This window comes from Lissotriton helveticus, chromosome 7 (genome assembly GCF_964261635.1).
Source record: "Lissotriton helveticus chromosome 7, aLisHel1.1, whole genome shotgun sequence".
Taxonomy (NCBI): domain Eukaryota; kingdom Metazoa; phylum Chordata; class Amphibia; order Caudata; family Salamandridae; genus Lissotriton; species Lissotriton helveticus.
In genome coordinates, this window is record NC_136068.1 from 1,549,383,607 (window position 1) to 1,549,409,507 (window position 25,901).

The window sequence follows — 25,901 nt, forward strand, 5'->3', positions numbered from 1 at the left end:
AGTGTTGGGTCCGGATGATTGCACATTGTTGTCCTGGAAGAGTCTTCGAAGTATCCCGAAATAGGTGGCTCTTCCCTCGGACTACAGTGCACATGGGCATCCCCTCCATCCTCAGATTGTTTTTCGCCATTGTGGCAGGGATGGAGTATGATACAGTAAGTGATGTCCATGCTAGAGATGAATTCTGAGTGCTACAGCTGCGACAGGCACCGGGGAGGAGGGAGGGCGATATGAATATCAGCAGCCCTACATACCAAGAACAGATGCATACTGGTAAGTAGCATATTCCGTTCGAGGCATGTGGGCTGCTGAATTCATATCTTGTGCATAGAATGTATAGCAGTCTCCCTTTTAGCGGAGGTTGCCCGTGACAGCTGCAGCAGTCTGAAAAAGAGTCTTGAGAACAGCCTGTCCTACAGCCGCTTGCTGTTTGGAGTGTACATCTACGCAGTAGTGTTTGGTAAATGTATGTATGGTAGTCCATGTGGCTGCTCTACATATGTCTTCTAGAGGAATGTTTCCTAGGAAAGCCATGGATGCCCCTAATTTGTGTGCTGAATGCGCTCTTGGGGGTACTGTTAATGTGCGTTTAGCTTTCTGATAACAAATTTGTATGCACTTAACAATCCACCTGGCTATACCTGATTTGGAAATGGGGTTGCCTTTGTGCTGTGGTGAAAAGGCAACAAACCGTTGCTTAGTTTTTCTGAAAGGTTTTGTCCTGTCAATAAAGTACAGGAGAGCTCTTTTAACGTCTAAGGTATGTAGAGCTCTCTCTGCCACTGAATCTGGATTTGAGAAGAACACTGGCAGTTCTATAGCCTGATTGATGTGAAACTGGGATACCACCTTTGGCATAAATTTGGGGTTTGTTCGTAGCACAACCCTATTTGCGTGAATTTGGATGAATGGCTCCTGAATAGTTAGCGCTTGCAGCTCACTAACTCTTCTAAGGGATGTAATCGCCACTAGAAAAGCCACTTTCCACGTTAGGAACTGTATCTCACACGAGAGTAGAGGTTCAAAAGGGGGTCCCATTAGTCTGGTGAGAACTACGTTCAAGTTCCAGACAGGTGAAGGTGGGTGTCTAGGAGGAATTACTCGTTTGAGTCCCTCCATGAAAGCTTTAATAGCAGGTACTCTGAAGAGGGAAAGGTGCTGCCTGTTCTGAAGATAAGCTGCCACCGCAGCTAAATGTATACGTATGGAACTGTAAGCCAGATTGCATCTGTGCAAATGCAACAGGTAACATGATGTTTTGAGTAGATGCGTCTAGCGGATTTGCGTCATTATTGGTACAATAGATGACAAATCGATTCCACTTCGCCGCATAGCATGCCCTGGTAGTAGGTCTTCTTGCCTCTTTGATAATATTCATACAGTCAGGAGGCAAGTTTAGGTAACCAAACTCTGACTTCAGGAGCCAGATTGCAAGGTTCAATTATTGCGGATCTGGGTGCTGAATGTTGCCATGGCTCTGCGTTAAAAGACTGGGTGTTATTCTGAGCCTTTGATGAGGCACCACGGAAAGTTCTAGGAACGTGGTGTACCATGGTTGCCGCGCCCAAGTTGGAGCAACTAGGATGAGTGTCATCGAGTGTTGTCGCAGTTTGCGTGCCACTAGCGGTATGAGCGGGGCTGGTGGAAAAGCGTACGCAAATCTGCCTGAGCAGTTCATCCATATCGCATTGCCCTGAAACTGAGGATGTGGAAACCTGGCGGCGAAGCTTTGGCATTTTGCGTTTTCCCTTGTGGCGAACAGGTCTATCTCTGGGTGACCCCACTGCTGGAAGTACGGGTGCAGCACTGAGGGATGTATCTCCCACTCGTGCATCTGGTGGCTGTGTCTGCTGAGCAGATCCGCCATCTGGTTGTCCTTGCCTGGGAGGTGTTCCGCCATGAGGAAGATGTTTCTCTGAATGGCCCACTTCCACATGCTTTGCGCTAGATGTGACAACTGTGGGGAGTGTGTCCCTCCCTGCTTCTGTATGTAGTACATGGCAGTCATGTTGTCCGTCCAGATCAACACGACTGTTGCACAAATGTACCTTGAACACCTTAATTGCCATGAAGATTGCCATCAGTTCCAGCAGGTTGATGAGCATCTTCTTCTGTTGTGTTGTCCACAGCCCCTGCACTGTGTAATGGAGGACATGCGCTCCCCATCCCACGAGAGACGCGTCCGTTGTGAGCACTATTTGTGGTACAGGCTCTTCGAACGGTCGACCCCTGCAAAGGTTTTGTGGATTCCACCAATGCAGAGAGTTGTATGCGCGACCGGTCACCAACACTAGATCTTTCAACTGTCCATGAGCCTGGTTCCACTGCTGTGCTAAGCACTCCTGAAGCGGACGCATGTGCAGTCTGGCGTGGGGGACTATGAAGATGCAGGAGGCCATCATGCCTATCAACTGCATAAACACCCGTGCCGGGAGCAAGTGTTGGGGTCTGAATCCGTGGATCAGTGATTGAATGCTGTTGATTCTCGCGGAGTTTGGCTGAGCCTTTGCTGCCAGAGTGTCTATTGTCGCTCCCAGGTACTGTTGTACGTGGGCTGGTTGGAGATGAGACTTTGTGTAGTTTAATGAGAATCCTAGGCTGTGCAAGAGGTGAATAGTGCGGGACATGTGGTCGGCACATTGCTGGGCCGACTTTGCTTGGATAAGCCAGTCGTCCAGGTAGGGGTAGACGTGAATATGGTTTCTCCGCAGGTGCGCCGCTACTGTCCCTAGGCACTTGGTAAACACCCTTGGGGCAGTTGTCACCCCGAAAGGCAGCACCTTGAACTGGTAGTGCTGATTTTGTATGGTAAACCTGAGATACTTCCTGTGTGCTGGATGTATTGGTATGTGGAAATACGCATCCTTTAGGTCTAATGTTGCGAGGAAGTCTCCCTGACTGAGTAATGGTAGAACCTGCTGTAAAGTGAGCATGTGAAAATGTTCTGACAAGATGTATTGGTTTAGGGGCCTGAGGTCTAGTATTGGCCTGAGAGACCCATCCTTTTTGGGGATTAAGAAGTACAGCGAGTACACCCCGGTACCCTGTTGCTGTATAGGGACGAGTTCTATGGCCCCTTTTTGCAGCATGCTGATGACTTCCTGCTGCAATAAGTCTATGTGCTCTGCGGACATAGGACGGTGTCTTGGGGGTATGTTGGGTGGAGTGGATGTGAGCTCTAGACAATACCCGTACTGAATAAGTTGTCTCAGCCACATGTCTGTGGTAATGCTCTCCCAGACTGGCAGGAACTGTTGTAATCGTCCCCCGACCGGTGTTAAATGGTCTGGGGGCAGTGACTAGGCATCACTGTTTAGTATTGGCTGAGGATCTGGTGTTGTTATTCCCCCGTCCTCTACCCTTGTTGCTGTTGCCACGGTATCCACCTCTATTGTTCTTATTATAGGTGGTTTGCGTGCTCCCTTTACTGTATGGAGTCTGCTGGGATGCCTGGCCTTTTGTAGCTCCTCTGTTACCGGAGCGACGAAAGGAGCCGCCTCTGAATTGTTGTGACTGCAAGGCACCCATAGATTTGGCTGTCTGTGTCCTTTTTAATTTTCTCTCAGATTGTGTCCACATCAGGACCAAATAAAAAAAAAATCAGGATTCACAGGCTGATTCAATAATGTGGTTTGAATCTCAGGTTTGAAGCCAGAGATGCGTAACCAAGTATGTCTCCTGAGCATGACACTTGTGTTGATGGCCCTGGCTGCGGTGTCTGCTGCGTCAAGCGCACATTTAATGGATGCGTTGGATATTTAGCTTCCCTTCTTGTATAAGTGTTTCTGCTCCCTCTTTGTAGGCATCAGGCAAATGCTGTAGCAGTTGCTCTAGTGTGTCATAATGCGCCCTATCGTATCTGGCTAATAGGGCCTGTGTATTTGAAATTCTCCAGATATTAGCTGCTTGAGCAGCTACCCTTTTCCCAGATGCTTCTAATACTTTAGACTCTTTGTCTGGAGGAGCAGCATCACCAGTAGTTTGTGAGTTGGCACGCTTACGAGCATTTGATACCACTAAAGAGTCCAATGGCAGCTGTCCCTTAATGTATGTAGGGTCCCCAGGCGCTGGTCTGTATTTTCTTTCAATTCTGGGGTTAACAACCCTTGCTCTTGTGGTTTCTTTGAAAATGTCTCCTGCGTGTTTAAGAACACTTTCAACATTAGCAATGTCTTAACAGATTTCTCAGAAACCGAGAAAGTGTCAAACAAGAAGTCCTCTTCAATTGGGTCAGCATGCATTTCCACATCATGATTCTGTGCTGCCCTTTCTAATAATGAGTTAAACGCAGCTGTATCTTCTGTAGGGGAAGTTTTGACAGCATAAGAAGGAGTATCAGGAATAGTCTGACTCACCAGGGTCAGTAGTGTCTGCCCATGGCTGAGTCTGGTCATCTTGATCTGTGTCCGCAGGGTAATCATATTGTCCACTGTAGTCATACCCCATATCCTTATTAGTGTGTGGGCGAGTATACAGAAGTGTCCTGGCCATTGCAGCCTGTAGTCTCAAAAAGGACAGGTGAAGTTGAAGAATCCCTTTTCTTTTTGAGTGGAATTTTATAGGATTCCAGAGGATTTTCCGACCTGATCTTCCTTTGGTAGATGGAAAGTTTGCCCGTTTCGGAGTCGATACACAGCTTTGACTGTTCATCATAGGAGGGCTCTTGGTATACAATGTCCTCCTCTGGGGGATGACTTATTTTCCCAGTTGACACCGACCTGGGTGTCTCGACCCCTGTTTTCGGATCGAGCGCCTTAGGGCGTGCAGTGGGGGGCAGTCCAAACTTTATCGGTGGCAGCAAGTCTTTAGACAGACTGACCTTTTTCGGGGCGGGCGTCGATGGAGGTCCAACTGACGTAGCCCTTTCGACATTATGCCGCAGGCCCTGCGTTGACTTCAGTGCTTGAGGCGTCGGAGGCGCGCTCTTTTGCCTCGGTTCGACGTGCTCCGTTGAGGCGCCTTTGGTTTTCGGCTTGAGGGCTTTGACGAGCTTCGGCTTGTCGACTCGTTGCTTCGGATCGAGAACTCTCCGAGACTCGAGTCCCTTGTTAGTGTCGCTGTCCGTCGACGTCAACCTCGTCGGTTCGACGTGCTTGACTTTGGTGATGGATTTCAGCGCACCGATCTTCGGCTCGACGGCCTTCATTTTTGACCTCACAGGGTCGTCGACACTGGCTTTCTTTGTGGAATCCGATATATTCGAACGCTTCGATCCGAAGACTGTCTTCAGCAGTTTCGGTTTCGATTTTGACTCAATGGCTTTCGGTTTCGCTTTCAGTAGTGCGACCGATGGCTCGTGTGATATGTTCTTAGCCGGGCCAAGACACGGGGCTATCGAACGTTCCTCTTGATCTTGGCTAAGACCTTCCGGCGATGCCTCGACCTGAGCCCTTGGAAGCCTTTCAGTGTCTGTTCTGGGCTCCGTACCCACTGTTTGGCCTGGTTCATCGCTTGAGTCGTCATCGACGGCTCCGATGGGGGATACGTCGTCCCTTACCTCGACGTCATTTTCATTATCGCCTTCATCATCGACTTCTTCATAATAGGTGGAGTCATGCTCCGAACCGGGATCCGATTGCTGTTCTGGATCCTGAGCCGACGACCTCATCGTCTTCTTCACCGAAGATATTCACCGGGTCGGGCGCTGGCTTTGACATCGTCTGCCTCGCCGCACGTCGGAGCCTAAGCGTCTTCTTTGACCTGAATCGAGCACAAGCTAGGCAGTTGTCCTCATTGTGGTCGGGTGATAAGCACTTGTTGCACACCGGGTGTACATCGATGTGCGGGTACTTAGAGTTACAGAGGGGACATCGTTTGAACGGGCTCCGTTCCATCGACGATCGGGTCTTTGGTGTCGAAAAAGCCACGCGGCTCTCCTCGACGTCCTGCTCGAAAAGAACTGGAACAAGAACTCTGCACCGATCGAAAGAACAATACCGACGACCCCGAAGGCCTTTTGGCCTTTCTGAAAGTTTCCGAACTTGAGTAAAAAAAAGTACATCCGAACCCAATGGCGGAAAAAAACAATCTGAGGATGGAGAGGATGCCCATGCACACTGTAGTCCGAGGGAGGAGCCACCTATCTCGTGATACTTCGAAGACTCTTCCAGGACAACAATGTGCAATCATCCGGTCCCAACACTAGGCGGCGATCTATGCACAAGATATGAATTCAGCCGCCCACATGCCTCGAACACATATATATATATATATATATATATATATATATATATATATATATATATATATATATCCATATATCCAAAGGTTCCAATCTCCTGACGCCGTCGTCCCTCAGGCAAGGAAACGGATACACACCACCAAATCTGTGCAAATTAATTTATTTTGTGCAGTAAGTCGACATGACGTGTTTTGTGCTACCAAGAACGCTTGATCATATATATATATATATATATATATATATATATATATATATACATATACATATATATATATACACATATACATATATATATATACACATATATATATATATATACACACACACACAAATATAAAAAACAATACATGAATGACAACTTTCACGGACATCATAAAAACACAATATTCTTGGAAGCTTGTGGGCAGGCAAATACAGATTATAAAAACTTTGCTTCAGTCTTCCATTTGTTTTGAACTTGTGCAGCTGTTTCCAAAGGTAAGTCACCAGTCCACATTAGGAGGCAGTCTTTATGGCAAGTACACACAATGAGGACCCACTAGTCCTCTGTTCCTTCAGTGTGCGTCCTAAATTTGAAAGCACCTCCACTGAAAAGGAGGACGAGTATCACCCCTTTCACATTTGGGCTTCATCAGGACAATGGAAGGGTAGAAGTGTAATTGCCTTGTCAGGGTTACAGTGTGCCATAGCGGAAGTATCAGGCCGGGTATGAGACTTGCCACAGAAGATGCGTGCCAGAAAATCAGGAGTCACAGCAGCAGAAAGCATCCGTGTTGGAGTCCAATTAAAAAGGAACCATAGCGTGTGGTACCTGATGACATTCTACTTTTCTTGGTGCCTGTTCCAAAGTCTTTTTTCCTAAGGTAGCGCTTGGCTAAGCTTCATTTACAGTGCTTCTTGCAGTAGATTTTAGTTCTGGCCCAAGAGAGGCGACAACCTGTACCGGTCTTCCTTTGATTAACGTCAGGAAGGGCTTCAGAGACAGATGAATGGCCTTAAGCTCCAACTGGACTTCTGCCAGAGAGATCGCTAGTCCAGCAGGGAACACATCCACTACTACCATAATCTCCAAGTAGAAAAGGGAGAGAGGCCTGCCGCTGGACCAACTGCATTTGAGCAGCCACCACTTCAGATAGTGAGCCACTTCTTTTGAGAACTGGAAGAAATCTGTCAGATTTCCTTGACACTGGGCACATTGGAACTTCAGATTCCAATGCAGTGGCCACATGTGCTATTGTGCATACCTGACAAGTAAGATGCAAAAGGCCAAGAAGCTTTAAAATTGCTCTCACCAAGGAATCAAGACTAAAACATCGGAATCATAGACCAAATGTCCCAGGCCCATTGATGCAGAGGAAAGGACCAGAACTGCACTGTAACCAGGAATGATCCAATGAATGGAAGCCCCTGCTAAGGAGTCGGTATAAATTCAGCTCGTTGATAGTGAACCCCAACAATGTCAGGCGGTTCGCAGTCATAAGGGAGGTAGTCAGCGACAGAGTCTAGGTAGGGAAAAACTGATATCCTAGATCTCTGAAGGTTGGCAGTAACCTTATTCCCCAATTTCGTTAACATCGAAGGGGAGCCCGTGAGGCCAGAGAGCATGACAAAGTGAAAATGCTCCAGCCCTACCTTAGACCTCAGATAATGCCCTGGCCCGCACTCTACCGTCCAGAACCACTTCCATAGCCTTTAAGGGACTGGGGTGAGGCTATCTCTGGCTATATGCCAGCCCTCTGGAATAGCCTCTGAAGGTTCTCAATTGGTGTGGAAACAGCTCGGCAGGGGTCAAAAGTCCTAATAAGCTCTCTGTGGCTCTACTTTCTTTAAAGTGCTCAGTATGCTTATGTTGATTTGTATCGGGCACTAATCCTCTGCAAGGGTATCCAAGTGCACGTTCCAATGTGCTTATATTAACAGCCAGGTCTTCAGCTTCTCGCAGAACTCAAGTGAGGAGGCAGCTCTGATGTGTTGAGGGAGGTCGTTCCAAGTCTAGTGTGTGATATAGGAGAATGAGCGACCTCCAGTTGTGCTTTTGTGGAAAGTGTGTACGACTGAATTAGGCAGAGCGTAGGTGTCTCGTGGTTTGGAGAAAGTATGCATCTATTCAGGTATTCTGTGTTGTGTAGGGCTCTGTATGTGTGTGAAGGTCCAATTGGTTGTGCTTCTGAATGGAGAGCCGGTTTAGTTTCCTGAGGTGCAATGTGATGTGGTGTGGTGTGAGAGGTAGAGTATGATTCGAGCAGATGCGTTCTGGATGGCTTTGAGTCTATGTAGGAGTTGTTTGGAAATTAGGACGTAGTGAGTTTTGCTGTTGTCCAGCCTGCTGGTGAGGAGTGCTTGCGTGACAGTTTGTTTGGTGTTCTGAGGCAACCATTTGAATATTTTTCATAGCATGCATTAGATGTGGAAGCAGGAGGTGCACACTGCGTTGACTTGAGCTGTCATGTTGAGCTTGTCATCTACAAAAATCCCTAGATTTCTTGTGTGGTCTGTAGTGCTGAGGGCGCTGAGCCTGTCTACTTCTGTGATACTGCAACAGTAGTGGCTTGGAATGCTGAACCTTGTAGGGGTGTTGATGTGAGGTGTGTGGATTTGGAAGTGAATGATGGAGTGGTCGGTCTGAGCTGTGAGGTGGAGTTGCATCATTTGATGCTGTTGTTTGTAAAGATGGGGTCCAGTATGTGTTCTGCAGTGTGTTGGTTCTGTGACGAGCTGGGTGAGTCAAATGTTGCTCAAGCTCCCGAGGAGCGCTGTAGAGCAGGGGCCGTTTCGGCCTTCCAGTGAAATTTGTGGTCACAGAGGAGAAGGTAGAATCTGGAGTCCATGCTACTTGGTGTGACAGTCAGAAATGAAGTTGGTAAAGGTGGCTCGTGGAACAGGTTTGTCAGTAGGCGAGGGTTGCATTCAGGGTGAATTTTTCAGGGATTTGCAGCTTGAAGTGCAAGGGTTCCATGAAGGTGGTGGTGTTCTTTGTTTATGTTGTGTGTTTGATGGATTCCTTGTGGATGATCTAGAGTCCTTCTAGCTAGTGAAGGAATTAATATCGCCCGACGCATGTGGTTTTCTGTAAAAGGCAAAAAGATTTAATGTGCATTTTGCCCGAGATAATAACTAAACATAAGCAGGATGAAGCTGTAGCACTTTTGTGCTAACAGGCAATCAAAAGGCATCATGAAATTCAATCAGATTGAGAAAAGTATCAAGGCCTGTAATAGACTAGAAGACCAAGATTCTAGCCTTGTGTTGGCCCAGGAAACACGTAAACCCATCTTCCAGAAAACTGCATTCCTGCTGTGATGGTGTGTTTAGGGCCAGGCACTGTGTTACTATTGGCCTGGAGGCGCCACAAACCGTTCGTGAGGCGGTGGAGATGGAGGGAAAAGACAACTCACTTCTGTAGAATATACCTTCAGAAGCAGCTGGTAAACGATTGGGGTGCTGGGAGAAGTTCTCTCCACACCTAATCTCTTTGCTCTCCCCTGGAATGTTTATGACTGAGTCTCCGGCAGGCCTCTTGTTGCAGCTGGGTCTGACGTTTGTGGCTCTGCCCGAGCTATTAGTTCCTCCAGGGCTTCTGACACCTGCCCTCGTAGCTCCTTCTGTTGATGTTTTCTTTCAACAGGGCTCCAATGTCCGCCCCAGGCACGCTGGAGATGTTTCTCTTTTTCCCTCCTAATCAGGTTTCCTACCCTCATGTAACAATTAATGCTCTTGCGCTCATTCTTTCCCCTCTGACCCATGCCCTTACACACACATTTGCTCCTGCCAGGCCGCTGATGCCCGTGACCAATACTCAGACTCTAAAGGGGGCATAGGTTTCTGTGCAAGGTATAAGGAGATAATTACTGCAGCACAGTATCCCTCACAAATCGTCTTTGGAAGGCTATTGATTGACTTTACAATTGCCAAAATGAATGAACTCCACTACCTGCAGTAAACCAGTCCTAAACCAGCAGGGCATCGCCTGTTAACCAGTTAGAGAGTGAATCAAAACCTTAAATAGAGGTTTGGTGATTTAGACTACATTGCTCCCTTCGTTTTTCCATATGTTAACTCCAGAAGGCAAGTCTACCTTAATGACACTTAATTCAACTGCTTGACATCATGCACTGACCAGGTAACAAAATATACCATTTGGGAAGTGTTTTGCTTTTTGGTAGGCCTGCTGAATGGGTTTGCTATAGTGTGAGTGTCTCTGCAGGTTGTGTGTATGTGTGTTAGTCTACAGGGTTCGCATTTCTGTAAGGTATGTGTTATCAGCAGATTATGAAGGGTGGAATTGTGCGTATTTGGAGGGTGCCTGTGTTTTCCATTGCAGGGTTGAGTGTATGTGTACAGGGGTACACGCGTCTGCATTGGGCTGTGTGCACAAAAGGGGGAAGGTGTGTGTGTCTCTGTGCCCGTGTACGTACCTCAAGGTCTGTCTCTGTGCCCGAGTATGTGTCTGCAGAGAGTTTCTCTGCAGACTGTGTGTCTGTGAAAGGGGGTTTCTCATTCTTTTCAATGATGTGTGCTCTGTTCCAGGGTATGTGTATCAGTGCTAGTCTGTGTGGGTGTCACTCTCTGCAGGGAGGCTTTGTGAGTCTGCCAGAGAAACTGTCTGTAGTATGTGTCTGTACCTAAATATTTTCCTGTGAGAAAAGTGAAAAAAAATTATGAATTGGAAAATAATTTGCTTCAAAATCATATTGCGGAGCCGAAGAGATCATAGTGTTAAAAAAAGCATTAAATGCTGTGAGCTATATTCAGGGTCTTCAATCACTGACCAATAGAGACAACACAATTTAATGTTTAAATACAAAATAGTTTGCATTCATTTAAAACTTTTTTTTTGTTGCTCAGACTGGTTCTCACATACATCATTTATCACTATTTATTCTACTATTGCAATACACTACTGAAATATTCCATATTAATAAAATGTATTAGCTCCTCCGTAAATGAGCTACCCTCAGTCGTATTAGTGACTACGAGAAGGGTTAATTTTTTTCCCTTATGGAAGTTCTCCATGTGCTTTTTTTCACAGCTGTGTTAGAGCCATCATTCAGAGCACCTTCTCGTAGTGAAAGATGTTTTTCAACACCGGGAGAGGGAATTTACATTGGGAACTCACGTGTGAAAGAGCTTCAGATTCGCCCATAAGCTCCTCAGTTGTGAGGGAGCTTTTTGCAGCTTCCGTTGCAGTAAAGAGTGCCTGAGAAGTTATTAATGCTCCCTTATTAGCCCTCTGTTTCTCTAGGTGGCTTTAACCTTTTCCGTGCGTCGGTCACGGTGGGGTGTGCCGGAGGACGGCCAGGGGCTGTACTGACCACGCCCAGTCATAAATCACCCGCAACGCAGCGGAATTCCAGCCTCGGTCAACGGGTTAAAGGAGAACCTTCCATTTCTCTTCGAACATGGGTACCCAGAAACCTTTTCCCAGGGGCCACAAAGTGTGTTTTCTTCATTATCACATATAAGAGGATCTCAAAATACATGACTTTAGGATCCAAGCTGTACAAAACCATCTCCTGTGTTTGGATGTAATAACTAATGGCATTGTTCTCAGGGTGGGAAGCATGAACGTTTCTAAATTCATGTTTGAAAACTAACACTTTAAAAAAAATACTTCTGAATGCACTTTTATAATATGATTTACTATGGTGAAATGGTAATACACAGCAATGAAAAATACTTTTTAGAATTTTCAAAAAAAACAAAAAACGATTTTTTACAAATTTGAGGTCTTTAAAATGAAGGTGTTCTTAAAGTTAAGGGCCAGGTTACTTCCTTGTGTTTAACTGCAACTAACCTTTTAAATAAGTGCTTACTGTGTATGTATATGTATATGTGTATATATATCTCTATATATATATCTATATATCTATATATCTATATATCTATATATCTATATATCTATATATCTATATATCTATATATCTATATATCTATATATCTCTAACAGTTGCCCATTCAGGATAGCCACAAACAGGTAGGTTCACTCTTCGTATTTATTTCATCAGGGTTACAGCTTTGAGGAGTGAAGGCTTGCCCAAGTTCATAGCCTGACGCGTTTAATGCCGCAAGGCATTTCTTCAGAGGCAAACACCAATCAGCGCGTGAGCAATGGCAGTCCAAATTTAAATAATCACCCGCCCCAGTGGGCGTCGGCTCGCGCTGAGCCTAATGGTACTTGTAGTGCCTTGTGAAGCTACAGTGAGCTGCTCCCCGCTGACTGACGTTAAAACATTGATCCACAGTGGGTTAGGAAAGCGTCCTCCTCCTAAAATGCTGCACTTTAAGGCACCTGTGAAAACGACCTCCTGTCCATGGAGTGCCAGCCGTTTGACTCCCACTCGGTCCACTCAACGCGGCAGGGCTTCTCCCACAACCGGGACCGGCCGTCATAAATCCATCTCTAACAGTTGCCCAATCAGGATAGCCACAAACAGGTAGGTTCACTCTTCGTATTTATTTCATCAGGGTTACAGCTTTGAGGAGTGAAGGCTTGCCCAAGTTCATAGCCTCAGTGCAGAAATCTGATGCCAGAGCAGTCCTCTCTCGAAACGCGTTTGGCAAGAATTTTGAAGCTTGCAAGTACCCAGAACGCTGTCAGCAGGCTGCCAACAGACAGCGTAATTCACTTACTTCCAGGAGCCAGCTCTTTTAATGGGATCTGCTATGGTTGGATGTTAAGCGGCTGTCCCGGTCGCAATAGAGCTGCCCACCGCTTCTTTGCGGGTCCTGTCAGGCTCCACTGTGCGCTTATCAGGAATGGAAGGCGAGCGGGCGCTAAAGCAGATTGGCGCCCTCTATGCACACGTTGACAGCCAGAAAGCAGGGCAGCACTACGGGGTCTGGATGACTTCGACCCACTTGGGATTTTACTATTTTCACAGACTGCACAGTAAGCGCTCCCACTCGGGACTTCATATACCAGAAAGCCAAGCTGTCAGGCCACGCCCTACAAGCAGGTGATTTTTATTAGCGCCTCAGTGCAGAAATCTGATGCCACTGAAGAAGAGCGCAGTCCGCTCTCGAAACACGTTTGGCAAGAATTTTGAAGCATGCAAGTACCCAGAACGCTGTCAGCAGGCTGCCAACAGACAGCGTAATTCACTTACTTCCAGGCACCAGCTCTTTTAATGGGATCTGCTGTGTATATATATAGATATAAATATATATATGAAGAGAGGATCCCAATCCTGTCAATAGACGACAGGCTACGGCAGGGTGCAGACCTCAAAACGCCCCATCAAACGGTCAGCAAGGCTCAAGAATGAAGCAACTCCAGTGAGTAAGCAGGAAAAACGTTTAATTTGGAATAACGCGTTTCACTCCACGAGGGAGCTTGTTCACATAGGGACACTCAAAAAAAGTGTAGGTATATATACAAAGCATAGGGAGGGGCTTATTTCAGGGAACACGCCCAAAAAATAAAAAAAAGGGGGAGGTAAAGAAATAGTGCACATGGGAATTTTAAAGTGATACACGCATGACCGTATGGTATATACAAAGACAAAGGTGGCAGTTACAGAAATGAACAAATAGTAACAATAAAGCATGTGGAAAAAATACAATAATTAGACACATGATGGTAAATGTAACAATGAAAAGACTGGCAGAATATGCGCAGACACAGACTAAACGAATCGCAACCTCTAATAAAGGTACCACATTGGGCCACAAACAAATATCCTGACAAAGTGCCAAATATTGATAAAGTGCCAAACAAATAGGACCCAAAGGAGCAAAAGGTTAGTCAAAAATATAAAATTAACCAAAAGTGTCAACAAAGTCAGGGCATGGTGCCTGAAATACAAATGACCACATTGCTATAGAATAGAAGACTGCCACATCAGCTATGAACCCCACAATCATTTAAGTCATGTAGTGCAACAAAAAAGTGATAAACATAGGATATAGATATACCTCAAATTAAAGAAAAGGTGGTTATAAAAAATTAAAAAAGACAACAAGAGAAACAGCCCAACCCAAAAAATTATAGCAAGAAATAGGAAAAAAGAGAGAAACAAAGAAAATGAAGAATGAGGCAAAATGAATAAGTGCTAAAAAGAGCAAAAAGTATGATTCACACAAATGCTGAATCAAACAAACATTATTTTTCCAAGAATCAAAACAGCATCAAAATAATGATTGCTGATAAATATCAGCCACAAAGTGCCACAGCAACTAGAACAAGAACCAAATTAGTCACAGTCATTTGAAAGAAAACAGACGCAAACCAAAATCGAAACCAATTATAGAGCAAAATTTAGAGGAAATTTTTCAGATCCTCCGTCAGATTAAGACCATTAGGGGCCTTGGTGTCAAGTGACATGATAAGCTGTGATTCACGCTGTCTCAATAGTCTTTCGCGGTCACCACCCCGACTTGGTTGGGGTACCGAGCACAAAACAGTGTATTGTAAATCTTTCACTTTCTTATCATGAAAAGCCTCAAAATGTCTAGCCACAGGGTAATTGCTGTCACTGTTAACAATGGCTCTAATATGCTGGAGTATTCTCTGGTGCACGGGCAGCTTAGTGCTCCCAATGTACTCCAAGTCGCAAGTGCATTTGAGCTTGTAGACAACAAACTCTGATCTACAGGTTAGATATTCATTGATCAGGATGGGTACATCACTGAAGGCAGTGACATATTGATTGGTGTTGGTGGCAAAATTACAGGCACGACAAGATGTACATTTAAAGAAGCCCATTTTGTTAATTTTGCTGGGTTTTGGTGGATTTTCTGGTGCTGCTCTATCCAGAGCATCACGCATAGAGGGCGCACGTCTAAATGTGATGGTAGGTGTTTCAGGTAATAGAGGGCCAAGAATAGAATCAGTCAGAATAATGGGCCATTCGGTGCCAATGATGCGCCTTAACTTACGCTCCTGTGAGCAGAAAGTAGTAATCAGTCTGACTGTACAAAGAGAGGTATCCTGTGAGCTGTTAGTGCTAGCAGTAGTGGGATCGCTGGATGTAAGAAGCGAGGCACGATCCACTTGTAAAGCCCTAGCTAACGCTTGGTCAAGGATGGCTCTGGAATAGCCTCTCTGTATGAAGCGCTGTCTAGATTCCTCAAGGCATCTTGTAAGAGACTCCTTATCACTGCAGATTCTGTGAATTCTGATGAATTCACCATACGGAATACTGCGAATGGTATGTGATGGATGAGAACTGCGAGCATGCAAAATGGAATTGCCCGCAGTACTTTTACGATGCAATTTTGTCTCAAGTTTATCATCTTTGATATAAAGATGGACATCAAGGAATTCCGCCTCATTCACATTCACATTGGCAGTAAATTTTAGGTTCAGAGAATTGCCGTTACAGTCTGATACAAATAACAGGGCCTCTTCCTCCGTCCCCCTCCAAATGATGCAAATGTCATCAATATAACGCCAATAATGTTCAATGTGAGATGACCAATGTGCGTGTGTGGATCTGAGCTCGTGCTCCTCCCACCAACCCACATGCAGACATGAGTAGCTGGGGGAGAAACACGAGCCCATCGCCACCCCACGCAATTGATGATAGGTGTTGTTCTGGAAACGGAAAAAATTGGAGGTTAGGCACAACCTGATCATTGAAATAAGCATAGCATTATGTTCTCTGAAACAAATAGCACGTGTGTTAAGATAGTATTGACATGCACTAATACCATGGTGATGATTGATAGAGGTATAAAGTGATTCAATGTCCAAGATTAAAAACAAAAAATCACTGCACCACTGAACGGTTTGGATCTTGGTTAGGAAGTCTGTAGTATCCTTCAAGTAGGAAGGGAGACTTGCAACATGGGGCTGGAGAAAAAAATCCACATACTTAGAGATGTTCTCTGTCATACTCCCTATGGCCGATATGATGGGACGGCCTGGTGTAGGGGTGACCAATTTGTGAACTTTAGGTAAGAAGTACAAACAAGGCGTAACAGGGTGGTCTTTTGTGAGATAGTTGCACTCCTCTTTGGTTATAAGATGAAGTCTCTTCCAAGTGTTCAGTTGTTTGCGTATTTGATTTTGGCTTTGGACCATAGTAAATTGAGATGACAAAATATAGCAGGTAGAATCAGATAAGTGTCTCTGAGCTTCCTCAATGTAGTCAGAAGTCTTCCACAGAACAGTATTACCGCCCTTATCGGCACTCTTAACAATCACATTGTGGTTCGATTTAAGTTTGTTGATTAGCAAGTTATATTGCTGGTCATTGTACTTAACTTGTCTGTGTTTGCCCAAAATTGATCTGTTAAGGGCTTTAAGTTCAATGATGACCCGATCACTGAAAATATCCACAGCATCACGTGGCATCAGTGGAAAGAATGTCGATTTCGGTTTAAAGGGTGTAGGTACTGTACGATTCACATTGACCACCTGGCTAACAGTTGGAGCAGGTTGAGAGGAGTCATCAAAAGCTAGGTCATATAGATTTTGCAGGCCGACGATGTCATGTACTTGCAGCTGAGGTGCCATGTTGGTAGAGATTTCACTTGTCACTCCTTGTTTGCGTCTGGCCTCAAGTTTGAAGTACTTGATGAGTTTGATTTTTCGTACAAATTTGTAGAGATCTATCCGAGTTTGATTATAAGAGAATCTATTGGGTGGACAATAAGAAAGGCCAAGAGATAACAACTGTTCTTCCGCCTTAGAAATAGCAGTGTCAGTGAGGTTGATGACGGTGTTATCAACAGTGTCAATTATTTGCGCCAATTCCTGTTGGTTCTTCTTTGCGAGGTATTTTTGTTTGTGAATCCTCCGCCTTGTGCGCCTGCGCTGGCTGACTGATTGCCGGCCTGGTTTTGAGGATTCCGGGAGCGCAGGGAGTAGCGCCGGTCCTCGTTTACAAAACCCAATTCCTCCACCACTGTGTAGTTTTTGCCTATGCTGGAGGTGATTGAGGATGTTGAGGCTCCCTCGTCTTCGCTATTGGAGGTTAAGGAGTTGAGTGACAAACTCACACACACACACACACACACACACACACAAATATATATATATTATATATATATTTTTTAATGTTATTGCTGCGTTGAGTAAACAGCAGACAAGTCCTCAGGAGGCCGCATGTAAAGGTCAAGAGGGCATCTCACCCCCCTCCCCCCGCCTGTACCTTGAGTATCGCGGTCTTAGAGTGATGCCGACATAATGGAGGCCTATGAGGAAAATGTTCCAGCCCCTCTGCAGTGAATTCACCAATATGCCAATAATGGCTGTGAGAGGGAATTACTCTCTACTCCTCTTCCTCATGCAGTTTCAAAGGGCCATATTAAGTCAAAATATTTATGCATGCTACTTTCCGTATCAGCCCGTCCTTTTTCGGAAATCACTGATGACACTTCGGTGATGAGAGATGGACGCTGCTTTGCATCTTAGGTTCCAGAGGACACAGGGCTTAGGTACCCCTCCCCAGCAGGGAGGTCCTGCACCTCATGCTTTATTGCCTTTAATGCATCACAGCAATTCCTTGTTCTACTTCTGTGGATGCCTTAGGCCAAATCAGAAAGTCGTGGGATCGGGTCACCTGACTGGAGGTTGCATTCCTCTACCTGTGCCTCATTACAACTAACATCCCTACATACACCAGTCTTCGTGAACTGATCCCCTTCATCATATCATATCAGCAGTACATATTAGACACAACTTTTATCACCATCCAGTGCATATCATGTCACCAGGCATTAAGTTGTTTCAGTATTTTCTCGTTCAGCAGCACAACCAGATTGAGCTACGCACGTACATAAACTTGACAACTCCTGGCATAAACTTGCCCACAAGTAATTTACCACCTTAATGGTACATATATTCAAGTTATGCTGTATCTATATCCACTCACCAATCTACATACAAACCATCCTGAAAACATTAACTTAAACTTACCACAACCAAATACAGATAAGATATTAAAGCTGTATACTGGGCAAAGATGTGTGTTGGCCCTTGTGATTGATGTTATCGATAGGTGGGACAAGTAGATTTCTTTTTAGTACTTGTCGATTTCAGTGGCATTTCGTCCCTAGGACAATCAGATAATTTTACAAATTCCACACCTTGGAAGGCGGTACTGTCGAGGGATCTTGAAGAACACTGGGATTAACCTAGCAATGTTAAGAAGCATGCATGCGATATGTGTTGTCCCATGAACAGAATTAGTGTCAAAAAGATAAAGGATGCCCTGCTAGCTAGAGGTACAAGGTCACAATCCGGGTATATAAGAATAGGTTACACTTTTGTAGTCTTAAAGCATGACACTGGTCGTGCCGAAGCTCAGTATCAGACATCTGTATCAGTACCAGATTGTAATTTGGCACCAGCAGAGTCAACACCAGAGTTGACGTAGAAGAGACCAGCGCAGGTCCTGGGGCTGGAATGGAAGACTGTACCAGTGTCAGTACGTGGACTGAAGCGGGACCCAAGGGGTCAGAAGGCACAGAGGACGATTTGCCAGAGATAATAGACTGGCGTCCCCTACAGTTCTACTTGGGGCCAAAAGGCATGGTAGAGGGAACCGGAAGCACACCAAAAATCAGCAACCTGGCCTCCTTGAAGGCTTCTATCAGGAATCAGCTCTACAACCAGATTTTTCAAACGTGAAGGATTTACATCATGGCCTTCTCTTTGAATTCAGAGTGGCAGGATGGGGTTGAATTCCGCTTAGCTTTTGTACGTTGTGAATTTGAGCATTTTGAGGTAAGGGCCTCGGGAGTCCACGCCCATGACTTGGTGTAGGACCTACATAAAGGCCCCAACCTTTCCCTGTATACAGCGACATACTGCCTCGCCTTAGTCCTGGACCGCCTTTTGGTGAACGAGGGCACATTTGCAACACAACCTCAAGCCGTTGCCAGAGTCTAGACACAGCTAGGGTGGTACCATCAGCGACATCTATTTTCCTTTACTCACTGCATGTTTTGAAACCTCCAGTTTTGGGTGGGGACATCGTTACCAAGCATAATGGAATTTGTTTTAGAAGTAGTCGGAAGACTGGCCAATTGGGTGTGGAGTTTAGCTTTTCAAGTTCAATAGTACCGGAGCACTCAATGGCGGAAAAATAAATCAAAAGTGGTCTGTGTAGTGGTGCACTTTGGATTTAGCGGCAAGTATCACTTTGAAACCAAAACTCTTCGAAGAAGAAAACGAAATTGCAACATTTATTCCCAACACCAGATGGCAGGACCTTGCACAGCATGTGATGTGCAGTAGCCTATGCTAACAACATCTATACCAAATTAACCTAAAACTCGACTCACATCTCTACCAATGCACATCTATCATGATCAGCTACAAACCTCGCTTTTTAAGCAATACATAACATTGGTCTAACAGTTACAATATCTTTTCTAGGATGAATAACAATGCTCAAATGTACAGTGCTTTTTGGCCACTTGAATAAACACTGCCAAGAGCTCCATGAGCAGGGATGATACACTGTTACATAGGAACACAATGGCAGCAGCACTCACCTCCTGTATTTGTTGGTGTACATAGGTTGCTGTTCCATGTTGGTGTCAATCACAGACAATTTCAAATGTGCCTCTTTTTCACTGCGCAGCTAGGAAAGGATTAAAGCAAGATTGTTGAGAGCTTATGTTACATCCTAGCCAAAAAAGAAATTACTGGAACAACCCAGAGCTCAAAGAAGGAAAATTCAAAGTACTGCAACAAGCACCTCATCTTTCTTGCATTATATGAATATCAAGCGTATAAAAGGCAAAAGGGGGCTAAATTCCAGGGTGAATAAGGAAATCAGAGTAGGAAGATAGGAGGGGGTGTATACTTACATCCTCTTGCTTCTTCTGAAGCTCATCCAGAAGGCTTATGATATCTTCGTCAGCAACATCACAGGGCCTCTGACCCTGTAAATATAACAAATCATACAAGCTTGGCAGTGATCTTACATAGCTGCTCCACTCCCAAAACCAAGGTTCATATTGAACAAGTTACTCACCACCTTGAACACCTTTAATGGCAGACTATTCAACCTTCCCCTACGCGCCAGACTAGATACGGAAACTTTAAAGAAATGCCTTTTTGCATTGGCTCAGTCCTGTCTCAGATGTGACATTGAGGCCCCTATATATGTGCTCTCTCTATCAGACATTGGCTTCTTTCTTGTGTCTGTCTGCAACTCTCCTCTGGTGGCGAGTCAAAAGAATGGCTCAGACAAGGAAATCCTGCATGACAGATGCAGCAAATTGCCCATCCTGCTGGACCTGGCTATTCAGGCAGTAACAATTCATGAGCATATGCGGTGATTGCCAATTTTCAGCCTGGCAAATGACCATGATTGGCACAACGTGCAACACTGCAGTAGTAGCAGCCTATGCTCTGGTGGAATGAGTAAGGCAAACCTGGGTGGTGGAGGGGGCTCCTTCTTAGCTAACCAATAGCAGATCTTGAGATGGTCCTCCTTTTCACATCATACCTATCTTAGCCTAAGGTAAACCATTGAAAAGCTGGCCTTTCTGTCAGTAGTCTCTAGCTCGGTCCACATAGAAGCTAAGTGCCCGTTCAGGATCAAGGTAATTAGGCAATTATTCCTATTTGGAGGGATAAGGCGGTGCACAAAAAGCTGGCACGGTGATGGCTGGCTCTATGTGGAATGGCGTGACTACCTTGTGCAGGAATACCACTTTGATCCAGAGGACTAATTTGTTTAGGAAGCAAGATGTACATGGGGAGGGCACCATGGATGATGCCAGAAGTTTGCTTATTCACCTGGCCGATGTTATGGTGATGAGGAATGGGGTCTTGAAGGTAAAACGACAAACAGAACTGTTCATGGGTTCGAAGGGAGTGCACATCAAGTACTTGAGTAAAATTGAAGACCCACTGCAGCATTACAAAAGGAGTTGGCAAGAACATATGGACCAGGGGCTCCAACTAATGCACCACAAGGAGTAGTTTCTTACGGGTAACTCCAGTTCTGTAGTAGGGGTATCTCTGCAATAGTCATAATCCTGTGAATAGCCTCGTCCATGTGTGTGGACCCCGGAGCACTTCAATAGAAATAGTCTCTTAAGTTGTCCTCTTCTGCAATCCGGCAGACACTTAAGAGAAAATAAAAGACAAATAATGCAGCGTGAAACCAACAATGCTACACTGGCCAGTACTTCATCCTGAAGTGAAAAATATAGTCAGATAACAATTAAATTTAATCATTTTGCTGAGTTTCACACAGAGAAACTCCCTTTCACAGAGACCCTTTTTTCATGATCGAGATGAAGGATTGGACAGACAAGCCCATAGGCTGGCATAATGTGTCTGTAAATGGATACCTTGCCTTTAAGGAACCCTCCAGAGACCCTCGGTACCCCATGATGCACAGCCAAGGGCCAGTTACTTTCAGTTCTTTTTGAAGGTGTAAAAAGCCAGGCCTGCTGCATTCATGATAATACTTTTTCATCCACTGGGGAGGAGGGCGGGTTTCTTACGACTATCACAGAGATACCCCTACTACAGAACTGGAGTTACAGGCAAGAAACGACTTTCTGTAGTAGGGGATCTCTGTGTATAGTCCTAATAATGTGAATAAAATAGCAAGCCCATCCTCAAAAAACAAACCCCAGCGGTGGAAGAAACCGACAACCCCACTATTGTACAAATAGATTCCACAGCGAAGCCTGCCCAACCTGAGCATCTGCCCTGGCATCAGAGTCCAGGCAGTAGTGTTAGCAAAGGTATGGACTGACTTACAAGTGGCAGCCTTACAGATTTCTGCATAGGGACGTTATGGAGTAAAGCCGCTGTAGCCGCTTTACCTCTGGTAGAGTGAGCCCTAGTCTTGTTAGCTTTCTGATAACAGTTGAATGCAGGACACAATCCACCTAGAGATGGACTGCTTAGAGGTAGCAAGACCAGTCCTGACAGATCCATAATTGACAAATAGATACGATCTACGAATCTCTAGTTTTATCTAAGTAGAATTTCAACACCCTTAGGGAATGAAGGGACCTCTCCGCCAGTGAGAAAGGATGTTGAAAAAACGTGGGCAAAGTAATCGTTTGATTCACATGGAACTCTGACACCACCGTAGGAAGGAACTTTGGGTGAGTTCTCATGACAACCTTAGATGCATGAAACACAGTATAGGGCTCTTGACAACAGAGAGCTTGGATCTCACTCACCCTGCAAGCCGATGTTCTAGCTACCTTCCAGTACAGATGCTGGAGAGAAGCCTTATGAATGGGCTCAAAAGGCTCCCTCATTAGTCTAAACAGAATCACAATAAGCTCCCAAGGAGGCGAATGACGCCGAATGGGAGGAAACACCTTCTTCAGAAAATCTTTGATGACTGGGATTTGAAAAAAGGAAGTTTGTGAAGGGCATTTCCTATACGCAGTTAAAGCTGCTAGGTGAACCTTAATGGAATGAAAATTAAGGCCAGGTTGAGCCAAATGTAGTAAGTATGAGAGAATGACATCCTCCTTGCAGGATGTAGGGTCTGCACCCTTAGACTTGCACCAAATGCAGAACCTCTTCCATTTGTATGCATAGGAAGTCCTTGTAGACGGTCTTTTTGCTTCTTTTAATGTCTCCATGCAGTTCTGAGGGAGACTTAAATGTCCATACTGCACTAGCTCAGGAGCCATGCTGCCAAATTCAACGCAGAGAGATTGGGATGTACCATCTGCCCTCCGAACTTCGTGAGAAGGTCCGGCTGACACAGAAGTCAAAGATGCGGCAGGAGAGACCGGTGTAGGAGGTGGGTGAACCACCACTGCCGAGGCCATTCCGAAGCAATGAGGATCATCATGGCCCGGGACTGGGACAGCTTAATCAACACTGTCGGGATCAGGGGAATGGGTGGAAAAGCGTAGAGAAAGCTGTTCAACCAGTTGATCCACAGTGCATTCCCCCAGCGTCCCCGGTTGGTAAAACCTGGAGGCGAAATCTCGGCATTTGCGGTTTCCTGTGGTGGCAAACAGATAGATTTCTGGAGTGCCCCATCTTGCGAAGATTTCTCTTAACACGTCGTTTAAGACCCATTCAAGGTTTTCTTGAACGAGCCTGCTGAGCGCATCTGCCCGAGCATTCTGCACACCTGGCAGATGAGTCGCTGTTATCGTCAGGTCTCTGGCCAGCCGCCAGTTCCAGATTGTCTGCGCTTCCCAAGACAGTGTGCACGATCTGGAGCCCCCCTGCTTGTTGAGGTAATACATTGTTGTTGGGTTGTCCGTCTGTACAAGCAGGGAACTGGTTCGAAAAGAGGGCTGGAACGCTTTCAGCGCTAAATGAACCCCTCTGAGTTCCAGAAAGTTGATGTGATACGTGGTCTCCGTCTGGGACCCATGTGCCTTGTATCTGTAGGTGGTCCGAATGCGCTCCCCAGCCGTGGAGAGACGCATCTGTCACAATGGTCTGAGCCGGTATCTCTTTGTGGAACGGGATCCCTCTGAGAAGATTGTGAGGCGAACACCATCATGTCAGGGACTGGACAGTATGATCCTGTCCTCCCAACTCCCTCGTTTCTGGTCCCACTGATCCTCCAGACATTCCTGCAGAGGCCGAATGTGGAGATGTGCATGTGGAGTGAGAAAGATACAAGTGGCCATGGAACCTAGGAGAGGGGACAGTCATCGTCAGCGAGGGAACGGACATGAGAGCCTGAGCCTTCTGAAGGATTGATAAGCGTTGCTCCTCCAAAGGACACACGCTTGCCTTGAGTGTTTCGATGGAGGCTCCCAGGTACTGGAGACACTGAACAAGAGTCAGGACAGACTTTGGTAGATTGATGTGAAGACCCAAACGATTCAACATAACGGCCGTCCTGTTGCAATGTAGCTGCGCTTCCTGAAACGTGGCGGCATTGATCAGCCAGTTGTCCAGGTACGGATAAACCAAATGGTGGAATCGATGGAGAAGGGCTGGTGAAACGTAGACAGTATCCATTGCGAACAATATTCAGCAACCAATTGTCCTGAGTTATCTTTCTCCACTCTGCCAGATAATTTTGAATGCTTCCCCCCACCGGAGTGGGTAGTAGAAGAGGGGGCAGCCTTGTTCCCCGAGGTTGACTGCTGGTTACTACAGCCTCTGACGTCTCTGAAACAGTTGCCGCTGAAACTGCTGATGCTGTTGCTGCTGTCCAGCCTGACAGCCCTGTCCGCATTGGAACCGATGAGACTAATAACGCTGTTGGTAGGGACGGAAATTCCTCCGCTGCTCCTTAGGCTTCTCCAAGCCAACAGCTTTGAGGGTCTCAACTTCAGCTTTCATCTGAGCCATCTCCTCGTCCACATGGGAACCAAAGAGGGTGGAACCAGAGAACGGGAGGTTAGCGATACGCTGCTGTGCCTCTGGTTTCAGGGAGATGAGACGCAACCATGAATGCCGTCGCAGAGTCACACCATGACAATATCCATGGGCTGCAAGGAGAGGTGTCCGCAGCCGCACTGATAATCTGATTAGAGACCATCAGACCATCATTGAGAACCTCCTGGAAATCCTCATGCTTGTCTTTAGGCAGGAGTTAAATGAACTGTTGGAGACTCCCACAAGGAGCGGTCGTACCGGCCCAGGAGGGCAGTAGAGCTCGCCACCTTCATCAAAGTAGCTGCAGTGTTGCAGACTTTCCTCCCCGCAGAATCAAGCCTACGGCTTTCCTTGTCTGGTGGAACTGTGGTCGAAGGGGCCGTAGCGTGCTGCTTCTTCGCCGCCACCACCACCACTATGACTGAATCCAGGAGGGTGTCCGCCCGAAGAAATGCCGGGTCCGAGTGCGGAGGGCGGTATTTCTTCTGAAGCCTGGAGGGTGCCGATTTCACTGAGGCAGGCGTCAGGAACAATTCCATCGCCGGTTCCTCCAACCCAGGTACCAAAGGAAGCAGTGGACGAGAGGCTTGCTTCCGCTGTAGTGTCTCAAAGATCACAGATGTAGTAGGAGCAGGCATGGACAGTGCAATGTCCAGTTTTGCCGCTCCCCTTACAAGGACCTCCTGAAACGTGGTAATGTCATCGACAGGCGACACTCTCGGAGGTGGAGAATACGACAGAGTAGGCGAGTATCTTCCTCCACTAGAGGACTCCGTGTCTCTAGTATACCTGGAACGTGACCTCTCGTGGTGACGACGAGATCTGGTAGAAGACCGGTGCCGGCTGCAAGAGCGATGTCTTGACCGGGATCGAGATCTTGGCCTTCTGGGTTCCTCCGGAGGTGGAGCCACTGGTGGCAGAGTAAGAGGCTGAGGTGGAGGAGGTGGTGGAGGTGGAGGCGGAGGTGGAGGAGGTGGAGGAAGAGGAGGAGTAGGCGTGCTAGGCCACAGGGGTGACTGATGAGGAGCCACAGGCAGAGCTAGTTACGATGACCTGGTTGGAGAATAGGTCCTGGAATACTCAGAGTCCAAGATAGAAACTACCCTCCTCTGCTTGCGGGCAGGCCGTGAAGAGGAAGCTCTGGAAGTGGTGCCCCTTGATGGCGAACGTAGTTTTCATCGCAATCTTGAACTCACAGAAGTGGAGAGACTGACCACAGAGGGTGACAGGTCTCTCAACGTCGAGCTCTGATGGTACCTCCACGACGTCGACTTTCTGCGTGACGTCGATCTTCTCGTCGACGGCGACCTGCGCGTCGATGGCGAAATTGCCTCGACAGCGAGCGCAGATATCTCCTGGACCCAGATCGACGGAGATGTGTCGACGCCGTCTGGGATGTCCTCGACGTCAACCTCGTCCGAAGTCTCGACGTCCTTCCCCTCGACGCTGATCTTAGACGTCGTTTCGACCCAGAGTCCTGGG

General features: G+C 46.3%; 1 protein-coding gene across 2 annotated transcripts in view; it reads right to left on the reverse strand.

Annotated features, from left to right (window-relative positions):
- Nucleotides 1-25,901, reverse strand: part of PPP1R12C (protein phosphatase 1 regulatory subunit 12C) — a 1,267,429-nt gene that overhangs the window by 806,344 nt on the left and 435,184 nt on the right. For both annotated transcript variants that reach the window (XM_078655015.1, XM_078655016.1), the window contains exons 6-7: nucleotides 19,946-20,020; nucleotides 19,628-19,716 (exon numbers count right to left, since the gene is read on the reverse strand). In XM_078655015.1, the coding sequence (XP_078511141.1) occupies nucleotides 19,628-19,716; nucleotides 19,946-20,020 (164 nt within the window). The remainder of the gene's footprint in view (nucleotides 1-19,627; nucleotides 19,717-19,945; nucleotides 20,021-25,901) is intronic.